The 17,800-nt window shown below is 43.3% G+C and overlaps 1 protein-coding gene across 1 annotated transcript in view; it reads left to right on the top strand.

Annotated features, from left to right (window-relative positions):
- LOC134530421 (protein artichoke-like) overlaps positions 1 to 7,769 on the top strand; it is a 63,340-nt gene extending 55,571 nt beyond the window's left edge. Inside the window, exons 7-9 of the mRNA XM_063365641.1 lie at positions 170 to 527; positions 3,556 to 4,848; positions 7,294 to 7,769. Coding sequence (XP_063221711.1) covers positions 170 to 527; positions 3,556 to 4,848; positions 7,294 to 7,769 — 2,127 coding nt within the window. The remainder of the gene's footprint in view (positions 1 to 169; positions 528 to 3,555; positions 4,849 to 7,293) is intronic.
- The last annotated feature ends 10,031 nt before the right edge of the window (positions 7,770 to 17,800 follow it).

Below are 17,800 nucleotides of genomic sequence, written 5' to 3' on the forward strand. Positions count from 1 at the left end.
ACAACGGTTATAACAGCCATATAAAACTGCAATATCTTTTTGTTAAATATAAATTTAATTTTAAGTTAAGTTTAACATTTAGTTGCCCAACATGCTGATTTAAAACTGACGGTAAGCAAGCATGTGGAGGGTAACCGGTAACCGCCTGCTTGTTCCCGCGCGCGAGCAGATGGACAACAACAACCTCTGCAGCATCCAGGGCCTGCCGTTCGACGAGATGCCGCGCCTGCGCGTGCTGAGCCTGCGCAACAACAGCATGCGCCACGTCAGCGAGCAGACGTTCCGGCGGCTGCGCGGCAACGTGGCCGTGGTCGACGTGGACGGCAACCCGCTCAGCTGCTCGTGCCGCATGCTGTGGCTGCAGGCGTGGCTGCGCGAGGCGTCCGCGCAGGGCCCGCGCTGCGCCGACGGCACCTTGCTGCGCGAGATGCGGCTGTCGGCGCAGCAGTGCGAGGCGCGCAGCGACGACGAGCCGGCCGCGCCGGGCTGCGGGCCCGACCCCGACCCCGACCCCGTCGTCGCGTCGGGTGAGTGCCTGCCTCCCGCCCCGCCCTCACCGCACTTCTTAGGCCCCTTTCATGCACGCGTTCTGTGTCGCGCGACAGGCGACGGCAAAAAGCCGCAAGATCGGTATGTACGGCGTTTCGTGTCGCGCGTTCATCCGACGGCAGGTTTGCGCGAAGTGGTTGTAATCAATGCTGCCACTAACAGCCACTCGCGAGCGAAAGATGGCTCCGTGTGTAATATATTTATACTCTTCCGAATTTGTTTCCCCAATTGGCTTTCCGGTTCTTCACTTCATCTATTAAACGCTCCGTATTGAACTCCATTATACTACTGAACTTACACGTCACCCATGCACAACTGTGAACTGAATGTTTGTGTCAGAGCGATAGGCAGCAATGCCTAGATCGCAGTCGGCAACAATGTCGCGCGTCTGCATAAACACGTCTACTAGGAGCAATACATTTCGAACTCGTCAAGCAGCTTTTTGCGGCGGCGTTCTCTAGATCACGACGGCATGTTTTTTAAGAACGCGACCGCACAACTGCGGTAGTCAAAACGCGCGACACTGTATAAACGGGCCCATTACCTCCCATGCTGTTACAAGACGCGCGACTTTTGTGCATAAAACGCGTGCATAAAAGGGGCCTTAGGGGTCGTTACCAAACGCCGAAATACCACAACGCCGAACGTACAATAACGCCAAATGCCAATTTGACCGCAACGCCGACAGCTAGAAAACTGCTGTGTACCACACCGCCGAAATACAGTAACGCCGAAAAATGTTGCTGCGGGTGGGGGGGGGGGGCGGGTGCACAGGACCAAAATGAAAAACAACTGAATGAATTTGTGTGCTAACCTTACCTAACCTAACCTGTGTGGCAGTCCTGAGTCCTGCAATGACATTTTTTCGGCGTTGTGGTACACAGCAGTTTTCTAGCTGTCGGCGTTGTAGTCAATTTGGCATTCGGCGTTATGGTTTTCGGCGTTATTGTACGTTCGGCGTCGTGGTATTTCGGCGTTGTGGTGCGTCCCCCTTCTTAGCGTTTGGTCTGGGACCAGGGACGATAGAATTGTATCCCCTTGGAAAGAGTAACTTTCATACTTTTGGTGGCGGCAGAGTAGCTGGGTAGAAACTGGAAAGGTACCCTTTTCGATTTCTTAAAATGTTTCTGTTTTAATGCAAATATGCAATGGAAAGGTATCCCCTCGGAAAGAGTACCTTTCAGGATTTTCTGTGCAATGACACAGCAGAAAATAAAATGGAAAGGTACCCTTTCCGATTTCTTAAAATACATATTATTTTCTTCTTTAAATTTCTGAAAGTTATCCCCTCTGTAAACATATCCCAAAATGGCTGCCAGACAAGTAATGTATCGATACATAGTTAGTTCCTCAGTTTCATACTGGGCAGCGCTGGTAGGGAGTGTCCACAGAATACCTAACCTAACCTAACCTCTATTAAACGTTATAGGGAGCTAATAAATTAACATTTATCAAATGTAAAATTGTAGATAAGGTAGTTTTACTAATGTGTTTACTTCATACCATTCTTTCACCTGGCCTGTATCGAAACATCACTTGTCTGTCAGCCATTTTCGGATATGTTTCCAGAGGGGATATCTTTCAGGATTTCATGAGCGAGCACAACCATGTCGCAAACTGGAAAGGTTACCTTTCCAAGGGGAAAACTTTCAGGATTTTAAAGCAGGAAAATAATATGCTTTTTAAAAAATCGGAAAGGGTACCTTTCCAGTTTATTTTCTGCTGCGTCATTGTACAGAAATTCCTGAAAGGTACCCTTTCCAAAGGGGATACAATTCAGCCCCCCCTCCCCCCCTGAGACCACACCACGCTTCGTCATGCCTCGTTGCAGCCGTCTTCAAGGTGGGAACCGCGTGTAGTGGTCGCGACTGCAACTGTAGGTCGCAGCTCCAGGCGTGACGCGGGTCGCGGGTCGCCAAGAGTAACGGCGCCGCTCGGCGGATGGCATCTTCTGCGCGGGAAAGTCGCCATCCATGTGACAGCGACACGCGACACACGAGTAGCACTTTCTCAGCGCGACGCCCGACACGATAGGCCTAAGTAGGACACTCGCCAGTTTCTGTGTGTTCAACATTATTATATTAATGGTTATAATGTACCTACTTTAAAAATCAAGGATTCATATTTCATTTTTAAATTTTTTCTGAAATATCTCAGAAAACATTAGACAAAAGTATAATGAATCATGCCAATACAATATGAGCTAATTTGGTTTCTCTGAGCATACATCTTTTAAATTTTTTATTATAATATTTATAGTGATCAATTTTTACAGTAAATATTAATAATATTTGAAAAGTGAGATAAAAAATTAACGTAATAAAACAAACTTTCGTCTAGTTTCATCCGAGAACACACGTTATTAAATAATTAGCTTCTACAAATCTCTCACACCCACATACATTACAAACAAGGTTCTGTTTTGGTGTCCCTCCGTAATACCTTTGAATATATATATTGTATAGAAGTCGCCAGCCCAGGTTAAAATTTCTAATACGGTTTGAGGTAGTTGGTTAATTTACCGCCGCAATCGCCACCATCTCTAGGCCATCGACTTGTGGTGGTCCCTAGCGGACAAGTGTCGAACTCTTCAAACACCCCTTTCCCCTCCTGTTGAACGACCTTGAGCTGCAGTGAATGATAGGTGGGGGGTGCGGGGAATGACAGCGGGCGACAGTGCTGCGCTCTAACGTGTAAATAACAACCTAAGACGATACAGGGCGTTACGGCAGCGCCCTGCAGCGGTGAAGTTCCCAAGCTGCTCATCATACGCTCCTGAAAAACGTAGAGTAAATCCTATCCGCTAGATCCCTATTCGGGGTAACTTTTAAATCTTGAATTTAATTTTCTCTGCATCACAAATTCAACGATAGTTACGTTGATTTAGTGCATTGTATGTTCCGTAGTGAACAATTTCTGCTTTTCAAAGTTTGTAAATGAGAAATGTTAGCAAAAATTAGCAATGCGCGTGTAATTAAAGACATTTTTTTTCTATTCGTTTTTCAGTGCCCGGATCTTCCCAGGTGTCCTCGACGTGGGTAGAAGTGAAAGATGCCACAGCCGCTCCTCCAGTAGGAGTCTCTCCCGAAGACTCGGAGTACTTCTACGACGAGTACATCGAGTACCAGTACGAGGAAGGGAACGCCACCAACGGCACCATGGTGATCCAGAGCGAGCTGCCGCTGACCATACAGCTGACGAGCATCGCGGGTCCCGTCGCCGCCACCACCACGGCGGCGACGTCGTCGCACTACATCCCCGGCGACACGCCCACCCTGTACGCCGGGACGAGGCAGGACAAGAACAAGACCGCCCCCGACCAGGGCAAGCAGTCCGGCCAGCCGGGCGCCGCCCCCAACGGCGGCGGCGGCTTCACGTTCTTCGGCATCCCGCTGCCGAGCATCAGCCTGGGCGGGCTGTGGGGCAGCGCGCGCAACGCAGACGCCAAACCCGGGGGCATGAGGTTCGTGGGGGCCCGCGGCAAGGTGGACATGTTCCCGCCGTCCGAGCCTCGCATGCAGTCCGACGGGTTCGTCCCGATGAGGACCGGGTCGGGCGGGTTCGTCCCCATCGCGAATCCCGAGCTGACGCGCCCGGGATACGGCAACTCCTCGACCCGGCCGTACTCAGCGGGAGACAACTACAACTACAACTACAACTACACCCCCAGTTCCACCTTCCCGCCGCGACCGACCGACGTCTACGAAGAGACCATGCCCACCGACATGATGGCAGACACCCCGGACCTCCAGTCCCACAAGAAACAGCCGGCGCAGCATGGCCTCAGCTTCAACTTGAAGTCCACCACGTCGACAGTGCAACCGCCGGCCCCCGACAAGTTCCTCCGCAAGCCGGACATCAGGGACCCTTTCTTCAGACCAGCAAACAAGGCCCTCTTCGACAGATCCAACCAGATGGCTGACGAGAACGTGAAAGAACGTCCTCCTGGAACCGTCGAGAAGCAATCCTCTAGTTATGATAACAGGATATCAGCTCACTTGGACAATCCCAGCACCGGCAGTCGCGATGCAAGCAGTATTCAGACCATGGAATCACCCCCGCCACCGAAATATTCTGAAATGCCGCCTTTCTTGGACGCACCTCGCCCTCCGAACCTCAACAAAAACGTGACGATCACGAAGATCGACACGTCTCTGCACTCCAACTTTGTCCACAAAATGCTCGTCGAGACTCAAGGAGACGCAAATCTGACAGGGGCTGGCTACGACAGACCCGCAGACTTGGAAGTGGACTGGTTCTCGAAGCATCATAAGCCTTCCACCGACATAGTATTGCCAGGTGGGTAACAACCAGGGGTACAAATATGCAAGAATATAAATGGGGGCCCCACGGAAATTCGGAGGAGAGGGAAGGTGAGAGTTTTTGCGCTTTGGTTTTAACCGACACAATTCATATCTGGATAGGGTGATTGTTTATTGAATACTGCCACTATGTTGGCCTATATGCATACATACAATAAGCAGAAACCTTAAAAATATATAAGAGGTTTCTTATATAACATAGTTTTGACGTTTACGTTTATCGGGCCCCATCAGTGAGGGGCTTCTTAATTCGAGGGGGGTGCCTGGGGCCCCTGCCCCCCCCCCCTTTCCAGTATCGGCACTCATTGCAACAACATTAAAAAATGTTATGTTTATGTTTATCATTAAATAAAAAATCATATAGCGGATCGATCGATGTGGCCCAAGTACTGTACTTGCGTTCGGACCACGCTTCCTGATTTAGGTTTTATGGTTGCCCCAAATCTAACCAGGCAAGTGTTTGTATAGTCCTTCATTTTAGGACTTCTTCGATTGCTTCACCAGTGACTGTTGTGCGTGATTTCAAATCTAGTGACTTTGCTTCAAACGAAACATAAAGCCCAATCAAAAAGCACACTTTCGGTTGAATTTTTGTAAGTAAATAATATAAATTTCTAAAAGTACATTTATGTAGTCGAAACCAAGTCGAAATATCACATTTGTGAAAACATTGTATGTCTACAATGTTTTTTTCCTATTTATTTTACAATGTTTTTTTTTTTTTTTTTTTTTTTTTTTTTTAATTTATCTAACAATTCGAGTTCTTTCACAGACGTGGCCATAATTTCATTTCCCCGGAGAATAATTTTTTTCCCCAGTATTTTTGAAAACTTAGCAGTAGCACTTCAATTTTTTATCTGGTGCTTTTAAATTTGCAGCCTAAACACTATTTTTATATAAGACAAGCAATGCGTAACACACATATAAAAGGGAATTTTTGAAGGGGATTGAGTTCGAATTGTAATCGTGAAGCGATATTTCCTTAATAATAATAATTTCCCTGGAACTATATCCCAAAAAAAGTTAAGAAAATCTTGCAAATTTTTCCTAATATTTTAGATGTCACAAAATGCATCTTTTTAATAAAATTGTCAGTAAAGTGTAGCTTATTTAAATACTCTCTGATCCTGATGGTTCACTACTTAGTCCATACAGATTACGTTTAGGTTCCGAAAATTTTCAATATAAACCAGGATCTAGAGGCGCGAAAAGTAAAAGACTGCATTCACACAGACAGTTTGCAACATTCATTTTTACCCGTTCACCAAGAGGTTTGGAAGAGGGCCACTGTTGTTGAGCGGTCAGATCACACACTCCTAATTAAGCGGGTTTAGGCCTTACAATATTGCAATTTCAAAAATTTTGATGCTGCTTGCAATAAAGCTTTCCTGATTTTTTATTTTTTTTGGTTTGACATGGCTTTGGCTCCTTTTTGAAGCCAGCATTTGTTAACTAGTGAGATATGATAATTGCAGTCACCCACGTGAAATAATAAGTTATTTCCTCGGTGTGCTTACAGACTAGAGCCTGTTAGTATGTGGTTGCAACAAGGTATAGAAGTTCCGGGAGATATGATTTATGCCTCGAAATTTCAAAATTGGGAATAATTGTTCAAAATTAGAGTCATAACAAAAAAAAATTGGAAAATTCCAAGATGACGGGGCCTAATCCCCCATTAGCGACACGGGTTGGATGTCCCATTCAAGCGTGCTGCATCACACAGTACCTACCACCCCTCATCACACTGCAATGTCCTTTCGTTGACGAGAAGATAAATTCATTCTTCAGTCATTCATTACTCACGGGTAGGGATCTGTGAAACTCACGATTCCATTTCGTGAAACGCTGTAATTCAGCTGGGAAAGGAATTTCGAATAGCAGGCTTTTTTTTTTCCCCCGTATCTACTTAACGGTTGTGATGCTGAAAGAGATTGGGAAGCTTAAAAAAAATGTGGCATCAACTGTCTGAAGTGAGACCTTTCCTTGCTACTTTTAAAATAAAATTTTTCGCGTACCATTATGGCGGTCGTTTCATTTCTGCGCTCATGAATTCCTATCGTCCGGCGTGACTGCAGACATGTTTTCCGGAACATGTCCGGCTTTCCGCACCTCCTCCCTCCCTGTACCTGCACCCCAAAATTGGAATCAGGGAACAGCTGATAGACGTGTTAGAATAGGCCTGTCAAAGCTTCGACACAAACTTGTTGCCTATCTCAAGGATCCGTGTTGCTTGAAAGCACGCCCCTCCACCTGTCCGCTGACGCCAGGCAGGTTTCTCAGGTACACGAGGGCAATCTAGGTTGCCCACGTGCACTTACAGATTCTTTAGGCTGATGTTCTAGCCTTCTGAGCAATCCGCGTATAGGCCGGCACGGCCGCCACTTTCTGTCGGCTTCACTCCCCTGGACCCTCCTGTGCGCAGAATCCCCGGTGACCGCGACGCCCGCCGTGGACAGGCGCGAGGGGGCGAGGCCCGGGGAGGGCGACAGCACCGGCCGGTCCTCCGGGGAGGCGCCCTCGTCGCTGTCCATCCTGCTGGCGCCCGGGGCCCAGCAGCCGCAGTTCCGCCCCACGGCGACCATCACCAAGGTGAAGGCGCCGCCGCAGACGTCGCTGGCGCCCGCCCCAGAGCCCGTGGAGGAGTACCTGCGCGGGCCGCAGCCCGAGCGCCTCGGCCCGACGACCACCAGTACCAGCAGCACCAGCAGCAGTACCGGTACCCCGGCCAGGGACCTCTCCAAGGACTGGTACTTCAGGAACTACAACCGCACCAACCTGGAGCCCTACGTGGGGCCCGCGGTGGCCCGGCCCGACTCGAGCGGCGAGGCGCCCCTGGTGTCCGGGTCTCTGTCGGCGCTGCTCGCCGCCTGCTCCCTCTTGCTGGCGCGGGCGCCGTGAGGACACGAGCCTGCCTCCGCTGGGTGTACACAACTGTGACTGTGTTCGACGACTTCATTTCCAACATCACGCCTAGACAAGACTCGTTTCCCCAAATGTTTTTCGGGTGTTTGCAACGTGGCGACGGTGGGTTATAAAAAGTGACTTCAACTAATAATCATGCCCATGCCATCTCCCGACAGTTCCTAGCTCCCATGGCGGTGGCATTATTCGTGTGCCTGGTGTGTGCATACCAGGAAGTGAAAACGCATAAAAGACCAACGGTTTATAATAATTGATGACTCTAGAAAACTTATGCGGATAGAAACATATAATATAGCCTACGTGCAAAACTTGTATATATATATATTTTTTTTTGTGTTTGGAAGGAATTAAACTTGGTCTAATTAAGCTAGGGAGGATATATTGTTCTATAAATCAGTGGCAGTATTTTTTTTTTTAAACAAAATAATTGATTCGTGTTCTGCATACAATAAAATGCAGGCTTGTATACATTTGTAAAGATGTATTTAAAAGTTATTATATAGTAAATAGTGTTTTACTGGATGTAGTCATTCTCAGTGACAAAGAAGAAACTCCCGTAAGCATACTTGTTTAAATATGTAGTTCAATGCACGCCTAAGGTAATAAGTATTAGAAGCTTGCATGTGTATTGCTTAGGAAAGGACATTTCAACAGTCAAATATAATTTAAGTAATGAACTTAAAATTAGGCCATGCTAATTAGTTTGAGTATTGCTAAGCACTAGGACCACATACATGTATCGTAAAATTTGAGAAAATTATTGTGGACATATGCTAAAATGACAGTATTTGTAGCAAAATAACATATAATATATGCTTAAAATCTTATTTCGTGACCGACAAAAATTTCATTCGTTTCCTTTTACATTTTCAACAGCAAGATTTAACTCAAATGCGCATAAGCATGTAACCTATATTAATAATTTATAAAAAAAATTATAAATTTTGTTTTAGTATCATCTCATCTTAAATTTTCAACGTTCATTTTCAATGTGAGATAAAAGTTTTCCTTAAAGCGATTTCCGAGGAGAGAGGAACGTTTATCTTAGCTTACGCTGTAAAACGTGTTGTAATGTTCTAAAAAAATACAATTCTCAAGAGCGTTTAGAGTTTTCTTTACTTGTTCATAATTTTTTGGGCTGGATATGATAGATTAAGTCCTCGTAGATAACGAGGTCGTAAGAAACGTAGACGTAGACACACAACAGCACAAGTGGTAATAGGAGTTGGCCACGGCCTTCAGTAGGCCGGTATTCCAAGACACATAAATAAGGGCTTAGGTGTTGAATATGCTACACTTGTACCCTAACCATATTCCTAGTGCGCGATAGGACACGCCAGTCCCCTTTTTTTAGGCAACGGATTTTGGTGCCCTATCTGTTGTCCGAATTCCGCGCAATCGCAGAGCTCACTTTTCCGTGGCTTTCATCCAGATGAATGACCTGCGTCTGGAGCCATTAACGTGTATATATTCACTTTTGAAATCATCGGGGGACGTACCAAGAGAGTTGGTGTGCCAAATGAAACTTTATAATAGCGAAACTATCCTGGCATACATTTTGTAATCTTTAATGATCATAAAAAGAAAAATTTCAACTTAAAACATACTTGAGAAAATTATAAAAGCTGTTCTATTTTTACGGGATGGTGCTGCTATCTCTAGTATTTTTGCCGTAGCAATCGTATCAGTTGTTGCTAAACGTCCGCTAGAATGCGTTGAAACCAATATCTAGCCTCACGCAGGACAACGTTTATTAAAACGGTATCTTACTGGTATTCGTTTTGGTCACGTTCTGAATTACGGCCCGCGAGTTAGGTTACGGTTATGTCCCAAAAAGACAGCGCTTAATCCGCTACCTTACCCGAACGTCTTGGAATACGCCCAGAAACCATGGAGGACAGAAATCATGTTAGTCAGACCAAGTTTCGACCCTCAAACCCTCGAAATGCGAGAAACGCCTTACTACTCTGTTTCAATGTTTCTTCGCGACTGTTTTTATCATCTTCAAAGAACAAATAAGTAGATATATTCCAAAATTAAACAATGGGTAGAATAAACATTTCAGTTCTTTACTACGGAGAAAATTATATATACACGCAGTAATTGTCTACAGAATATTGTTGCGATTTACCGGGTTCGTAAAGGATAGCCCAATTAATGATTTTATTACACTCTACACAGTTTTATTGATGGCCACTACTTATGTCACTTACAATTAATCTTCTAAAATGGCAAATAATCAATTGCACTTAAAAAATTATTGCTTCCCCAGTCACTCGTTTCCACACACCGCACACCTCCCTGGGCCACACCTCTGGCGCAACTCTCGCCGCAGCACCCCTCGTGGATCTCCGCCGCGGGACTCCGTCGCCGCACTCCACCGCCGCCGACGCACTTGCCTTCGCCGAGATTCCACTCGACACCTCGCTCGGAACTTCGCTCGGGACTCCGCCGCGCCCGAGACACTATCCCCCGGAACTGAACTCTTCGCCCTGGAACCTTCGTCCAGGGACTTCGCCGTTTTATCGCCCGGAAACTCCGCCGCGGGAAACTCCCGACTCCACTGAACTCCTTCCCTGGAACCTTTGTCCAAGTACTTCGCCACTCTGCCGCACCCGCGGCACTATCGCCCCGGAAACTCCGCCGCGGGAAAGCTCCCGCCTGAACTCTCTCTGACTTAGGCCGGCGTCCTCGTCTTATATATCAGCCCATGTGCTTTCCAGAAATCACGAGCGCGGCTGGGGCCAGTCGCGTCATTCCGCGCCGACCCGACGGCAGAAATCTCTCGAAACACGTGTCGGCGGCTCGCGTAACTCTGCAGCTGTCAGGTTTCGGATGTCAAACTAACAGCGCCGCGCGGGGAGCTGAGGGCTGGAGGGAGGGGAAGCAGCGACCCAGGTGCGCACGGCACATCTAATGTTACAGCGGCATGTGATATCAGCCCAGCTAGCTCTGCACCTGTGCGTGACGCGGCCTTGCTCACGTTCGTAACAATATATATAATTCCGACTTATTTTTGAGTTAAGATTCCATAAATAAGTAAACATTTTTTTTATCATAGTTATTAAAATCTTTCCGAGAAGTAGATAATGGTATGGGTCTGTGAGAAAGTCTAACCACGTGTGTCTTATTTCTTATAGGAACACTTTAAAAACTAAACACTGGTCATCAGGAAGTATTATATGTGTCACTTAGGTCTATTTCATTACTGTTGCTGTAGGTAAAAATGTAAATAATTTGTGGTTACCATGATGTTAACTCTGTTGTCAACTTTATTGTAAGAGAATGTAAATAATTATTTGTACATTAAACTGCTGAATTACTTTCATTTTTCCTTGTACTTCAGGACTTAGTAAAATTTTAGAAACTTCCATAACTTGTTCGTTGTTCTAAGGGACAAGGTGGAAACAAAGTTTTGAATGAATAACCGAATGAATGAAATTGGGTGTACCGTCCCGTCAACATCGAGGACTGAAGAGACGGATGAGGACTGAAGTGCTCAGATGAAGCACCGACGGAATGAGTCGTGATGGAAACTGCAGCATTCCGAGAAAACCCTTCGAATCACTGCAACGTCTGCCACGTTCATGTGATGTGATACGACCTGGCCGGAATTCAGACCGAGATCGCACTGGCGGTGTACGGATGATGGGGTCACTTGGGCAGCCTTCTTTTCACAGACGAGAGAGCCAAAACCCGAAGTTCCCTGAAGTTCATGTTTTTTTTTCCGTATCTTTAATGTAGCTATCCTAACCAAATCAACCGTCCACAATGTTTTAAAGTATTTATAATGTAGCTAACCTAACCTAATTGACCATTAGTATCCTTTTATCAATACCGCCATATTTATTTACAATGAACCAAAAAAAAAACCGAAGATGCACGATCGGGCGTTTGGCTCTCTCGTCTGTGAAAAGAAGGCTGCCTGTGGTCACTTATCCACCATGGCTCCAGAGAAAAAAAAGTAAATTCCCAGTAAACTACTTGTAATTATTTAAACATTTTCATTGGTCTGCAACTGCCTTTGTCAATTTGCCACGTGATATAAATCATATTGAGTTGGCGTGTCATGACAAGGGTTGAATAATTTGAGACTTTATTAGGAAAACTGTTGTTGTACCAGCGGAAAGATCACCTGAGCTGCAGCACACATGAACTATAATTGTTTAGTTTGAACAATAACATTTGGTCTAATAGAACTTAATATTTATTAAATACATTATTAAATACTAGCTGTGCCCGCGACTTCGTCCGCATGGAACAGTGTCTTTGGGTAGCATTTTTAATTATTTAGGCTAATTATTTTACAAATAAGACACATACGTATAAATACTTTAATGAGCTATTTGCAGTGTTTCACTGCAAATAGCTTATTAAATTATTTAATTATATAAGTACATAAGGTATAAAGTATTAATATGAGTTTATTTAAGAACATTTTTATAAACTACGTTTTTTTTTTGTTTTCCCATCTTTTGCCAAAACATAAAGATTTTGCGGATTTTATACATGTGAGCTTGCCACATAGAGTTGCCCATGGGAAAAACATTTTTTTTTCTAAATGAACTCCTGCAACTTTAATCCCCTATTCCCTATTGTTATTTTACACCCTTGAGAGTAAAACGTTTACAAACTTTGAATGTTATATTTATTTATATCGAATCAACAGGCTAAAAAATAATTTTCAAGCTTCTAGCTCTAAAAATGACGATACTTCCATAATACTATTCATCCCTCCCTTTCAACCAGGTACAACCCTTTATTCGCATTAAAAAGTAGCCTATGTCCTTTCTCAGGCTCTAGACTATCTGTGTACCAAATTTCATGTAAATAGGTTTAGTTTTGGCGTGCAAGCGCGACAGACAGACAGACAGACAGAGTTACTTTCGCGTTTATAATATTATATTAAATGTTAAATAAACATATACTAAATACAGTAATTTTGTGGCATCTATAATATGTTTCGATCTAAATTTTATAGTTACCACAATAAAAAGTTTTTATCACATATTTTATAATTCAGAATTTTTATATCCAAGGCATTCAACCACAAACGTGAATAATTGAATTTGTGTTAAGTATGTCATCTTTACAAGGTTTAGTATCTCGGAGATATGATTAATATTTGTTTATTCTGCACAATGTAGACTGTTAAAATTTTAACTTTCATTTACGAATAATTCTGGTTAAACATTATCTAGGGATCTTCGTAAATTTACGGCTATTCTTTTTAAATTTACGGACACTGAAAAAAAAAAATCTTGTTATATTAGCAAATACATTTATCAATGACGTCTGAAGCCACTAAGTAGTGCATCCAGCGAAGCCAGATTGGTTTTCAATAACAATGCACCTTACTACAGTATGGCTTCATTTGTGGCCACTGATTATGTAAAATTATTGAGTAGCTTTCTCCTTATCTCTTTAAATACGCATTAAGACATACTCATAAACAATTGCTGTGTATGGATCTATAATTCTCACAAAGTCGAATTTTTTCTAAGAATATCTGGTTTTTTATAAAGCACTTACCTAAGGTTGTTCAGATAGCCTTGAAATGTGTTTTCAATCATCATATTTTAGAGAAAAAAAATTCTGTGGAGGACTTCCCGAACACCTACTTACCTGAGAGGTATTACATAACCCCCAGATCCCCTGGAAAAGGCATATTAAAATATATTCTTATAACTACCGTCGCCTCTTCCCCCCCCCCCCCCCCCCCCAATTCTGACTACGCACATGTATACACGCACACAGAGCGAGTCTGCATTCGAGCGACGAACTTCGGATTCAGATTCATCACGTAATATTAAGTTGAAAACATACATACGACATAAGATCTAAATAGCTATTCAAAACTGGTATATGCCTTTGAAGTTGCAACTAACCAACATATTTAAAAAAAAAAAAAACTTTTTTTGATGATACGACAAGCGACTGCGTAATGTCTAATCCTGTCGCTGAAGTAAAATTATTTAATGGAAATAATTTAGGGTATCACCCTATTTCCCATAAATTGTCGTGGCACAGACATATAATGTGGTTTTAAAGGCTGATTATTAATATACATGTCAAAATCCACGAAAAAGGTCGGCTTGTAGTACTACCCTATATCTCACCGTTTTTGTGAGAAACCTGGCAGGTACGCAATACTCAGAAAACTCAGGTTGAAATAGCTGCTTAAAATCAGGGACACTGATTGTTATGTTATGTGCACGCAAATGAAGGTATTTCGAAGAAAACGTAATAAAATTAAAATAAAAAAATTGCAGATGTAACTTGAAGCACATAAATGTGAATGCTGAACAAACCATAAATGTCGTCAAAAACCACAAGAGAAACATGTAGTCGCATCTTTTATGTCTAGAGCTGGTGCTTATTTTATTCATATTTATGTGATTTATGTTACGTTTGCGCTTGTTTTAGTTTAATTATTCGTTCAGTTTTTTTCTTCTAAATACCTTCATTTGCGTGTACATCACTTGTGTCACCTTAAATTATTTCCATTAAATAATTTTATTTCAGTGACAATATTTGCAGTGTTTGAATAACTTTGTTCAATTAGACATTGCACTGAAGCTTGTTGATTCATTATAAAAATTTAAAAAAACTACCAGTTTAGCTTCATACCAATTTTGGGGAAGCACTGCGCAGAGCTCCAGAAATAAGAAGAAAAAAATAATTCTTCAATAACTATGACATTTACTAATCAGTTCAGGTAAGTCAACTAAGAGAGCTCTGTGAGACAAGGTCTGACTCGGCCTGTTGGTCACACAGGACTGGAGCAAGGGTTACAAAGATGTGACTTCCGCACTGTGGGAGCGTAATTCGCATAAACAATATAACTATTAACATTTTAAATCCCAAATGCTGACAGTCTGTATCTGAGTGGCTGGAAAACATCATATAAATTACACTGAAATAATTAGCTCTGTCAATATTACTGGTTAATGTTTTAAAGCAAGAACTTTAAAATAAAACACTGGTTGAGGTTGGGCAATACTTCACAGGGGGTGCTCCAACAGCTGTGACCCCAGCTTTCCTTACTGCCAAGGGCAGTACCACGTCATCATAAACAATCATTATAAGACACTTGATGTTTAGCCTACACAGGTCTGCCGCATCAGGCTACATGCGCACCCCATAATACAGACCGAGGACATTCGGGACCCTTTTTTCTTGCCTCATGTGGCATCTAGGTAATTTATTGGTTACAGTCTTTAAGTGATTAATTTAAAATTTTCACACTTTGGTGAGACGTGCCAAGTGTTTGTGATAGCTTGTGTATTTTTTGACGACACTCTTCCGTGCTCCTTCGATCTGCAGAGACCGCTATGGCACACTGGCGCCACCCCAGAAGTGTGTGCAACCGGAACGCACCATGAGTGCAGTGTAATGCGACTTAGTGCAGTGAGGCGAACAGCCGCCACCCACGACGAGTTGCGGTTAGCCCCCTATGGCTAGCTTGAACTCACCAGCCCCATAACTAAATAGTGTGTGCCCAGGCAAGGAATGTTTCAATTTATTGCATAATTATTTTGTGTTTTATCATCTGGGCGCAGGTTGCGACTCAGACCTCATGTAATGGACTACAGTCGGCAAGACTCTTATGAGCTTCGTCCACACAGGACCACTGGTTACGTGAAATGTGTCCCTTTTCCATTTTCGGTTAAGGCCAATGGACTTTGGGGGCCCGCCTCTTGTTCCAGCCACATGATATATAAGTTTAAGGTCATGTGCCATTAGTAAGTGTACTGTGTAATATGTAATGAATTCCCCATATGTTAATTGGTTTATTTGTAATAGCGCTACGCCACAAATTAGGTGTTTTGTCTTCATTCCGTGTGCATGACCATTTGGTGGTGGCCACAACACATTTATGTAATAGTGTAACCATTCATGTATTTTGTAAATCGTGTGACATCTGTCCATGTTTCAATTCAATGCAGTCTCATTATAGTGTCTGCTCTTCTCTAGTTCAGTCTAAGGACAGAGGATCTGTAATTAATATACAGCATAACTCTGTAAGCATAGTCGCCACCATACGACTTGTAAGACGTGCCGCATCAAGCACCAGCTCTAGACATAATAAACACCATATCGTCAACTGTGCCATGTATGCGTGATATGTGCCAGTAAAAGAAGTCTTGCCAGATTTTCCTTCTTTTTTTTTTCAAGTAAGCCATAGTAACTAGCATAGTATTCCTGGTGGCTTCAACAGCCAGGGGGGTATCTCTGATTTTCATCACCTGCCATCTGCCGGCCATGTGGCGATGTCACAACCTGATGTCATTTCTCTACTCGACCTGCGGAATAGCTCACAGGACTGTAATTAAAGTTAAATGGCGCCCTTACCATCATCATCAGCATCGTCAACCAATGGCAGAAGGTGACAGTTCGTCATTTTTTAAGTATGTTTAATTTAATGTTTGTGCCCACGTGGTTCCGTTACATGGGTGATGGCCATCAGGGCTTTAGTGTTCACTTAGAGTAAATGTTCATTATTGTTATCCTTATGGTGGGAAAACTTAATACACCACTGCCATTAACTCTATAGTTCAGCACCATCGAAGGTAAATAAATTGTTATGAGTCAGTGAATTCAGACATGTGTCGCGATGAACCACAGCTCCAGTATCGTGTCAGACCTAGTCCACGAGTAGCACATTTGCGAAGGACATGTCTGTTAGTAAAACCACTCATACCAGAACAAACTTTCATACATCATTATAATAGGTAGCATCCTGGGGGGCTAACACCCTTAGATATCTTTGTGAGACCAAAAACCTGCCACCTTCCAGCCGTGTGGCTACGGCCCATCCCTGAGTGTCTCGTATGTACTAGTGCACATGCGCAACCTGATAGTTGGCGAACTAGCATATTTACAACACCATAAATCGCAACCAGATGCAGGCAGTAGGACATCAGTTGCATGAAATAAAATACCATCCAGACATAACAATAGCAAAATTGGTGCTCATATCAAAGTTTACTAAGCTAACTCTAAAACTTGAAATTTCTCTGAAAACTTTAATATTTTGCACATGTCTATTACAATAGGAGTTTAGAATCTTGGTAATCACTCTCGATGATCCTGTACATTACAAGATTAATTTATAGTTCAATGCATTCTGCAATCATCTGCAGTCTCGTGTTTGGGACACAGGGTGGGCCTAATGGTTACTGGGTGAATTTAAGACTTGAAAACTGTTAAGGAGTTGCCAGACTAGCTCTGTGCATCCAACCAAAATGTGATGTTTTGAATCATCGGCCAGAAGGCAGCATGGTCCACTAGCTCCATTAGCTGGTAAACTGTTGCACTTCCCTACACAGCCCAGTACACTGATCTCATTGGAATTATGCTACTAGGGGTGTTACGAATACAACTGTTGACATCGTAACTCCTTGGCCCTTAATTTAAACCCAGGTCCCAGCCCTGTCCGTAGCAGCCACATCTGTAGGCTACTTGTGATGTCATTTCCGCTCTGTGCACACTATATTGGCATCCCCGTATCCACTCAGGCTACCGTCGAGACCAGACGTGTTAGGGAGGCGAGCTGTAAATTATTTTCTCTTGGTTTTTCTGCAAGTATCTGTTTCATTAGTGTTTTAGGTTGGTATTCCAGGACATTCGGGTAAGGTAGGTAGAGAATAAGCAATACATTGTTGAGATGCAACTGTAACCTAATTCGCAAACAATATTCCAGAATGTGTCCAAACCCAATCCCTGTTAGGTAAAGAAAAAGTAACCTTTTTAATAAAGTGTGCCCTGCACGAGGCTAAAAACTTATTTCTATGCATTCTATTGGACATTTGGCAGCCTTCGGTACATTTGCTACACCAAAAATTCTAAAGATAGCAGCACTATCGAACGAATAAAATATTGTTATTTTAATTTTCTTAAATATTTTTAAAGTTTCGATTATTCGGTTTTATGATCATTTAAATTTACAAAATGAATTCCAGGATAGTTTCTCTGCCATAAACTTTCATTTGTACACCAACATG

This window comes from Bacillus rossius, chromosome 1, assembly GCF_032445375.1.
Source record: "Bacillus rossius redtenbacheri isolate Brsri chromosome 1, Brsri_v3, whole genome shotgun sequence".
In the NCBI taxonomy this organism is placed as follows: domain Eukaryota; kingdom Metazoa; phylum Arthropoda; class Insecta; order Phasmatodea; family Bacillidae; genus Bacillus; species Bacillus rossius.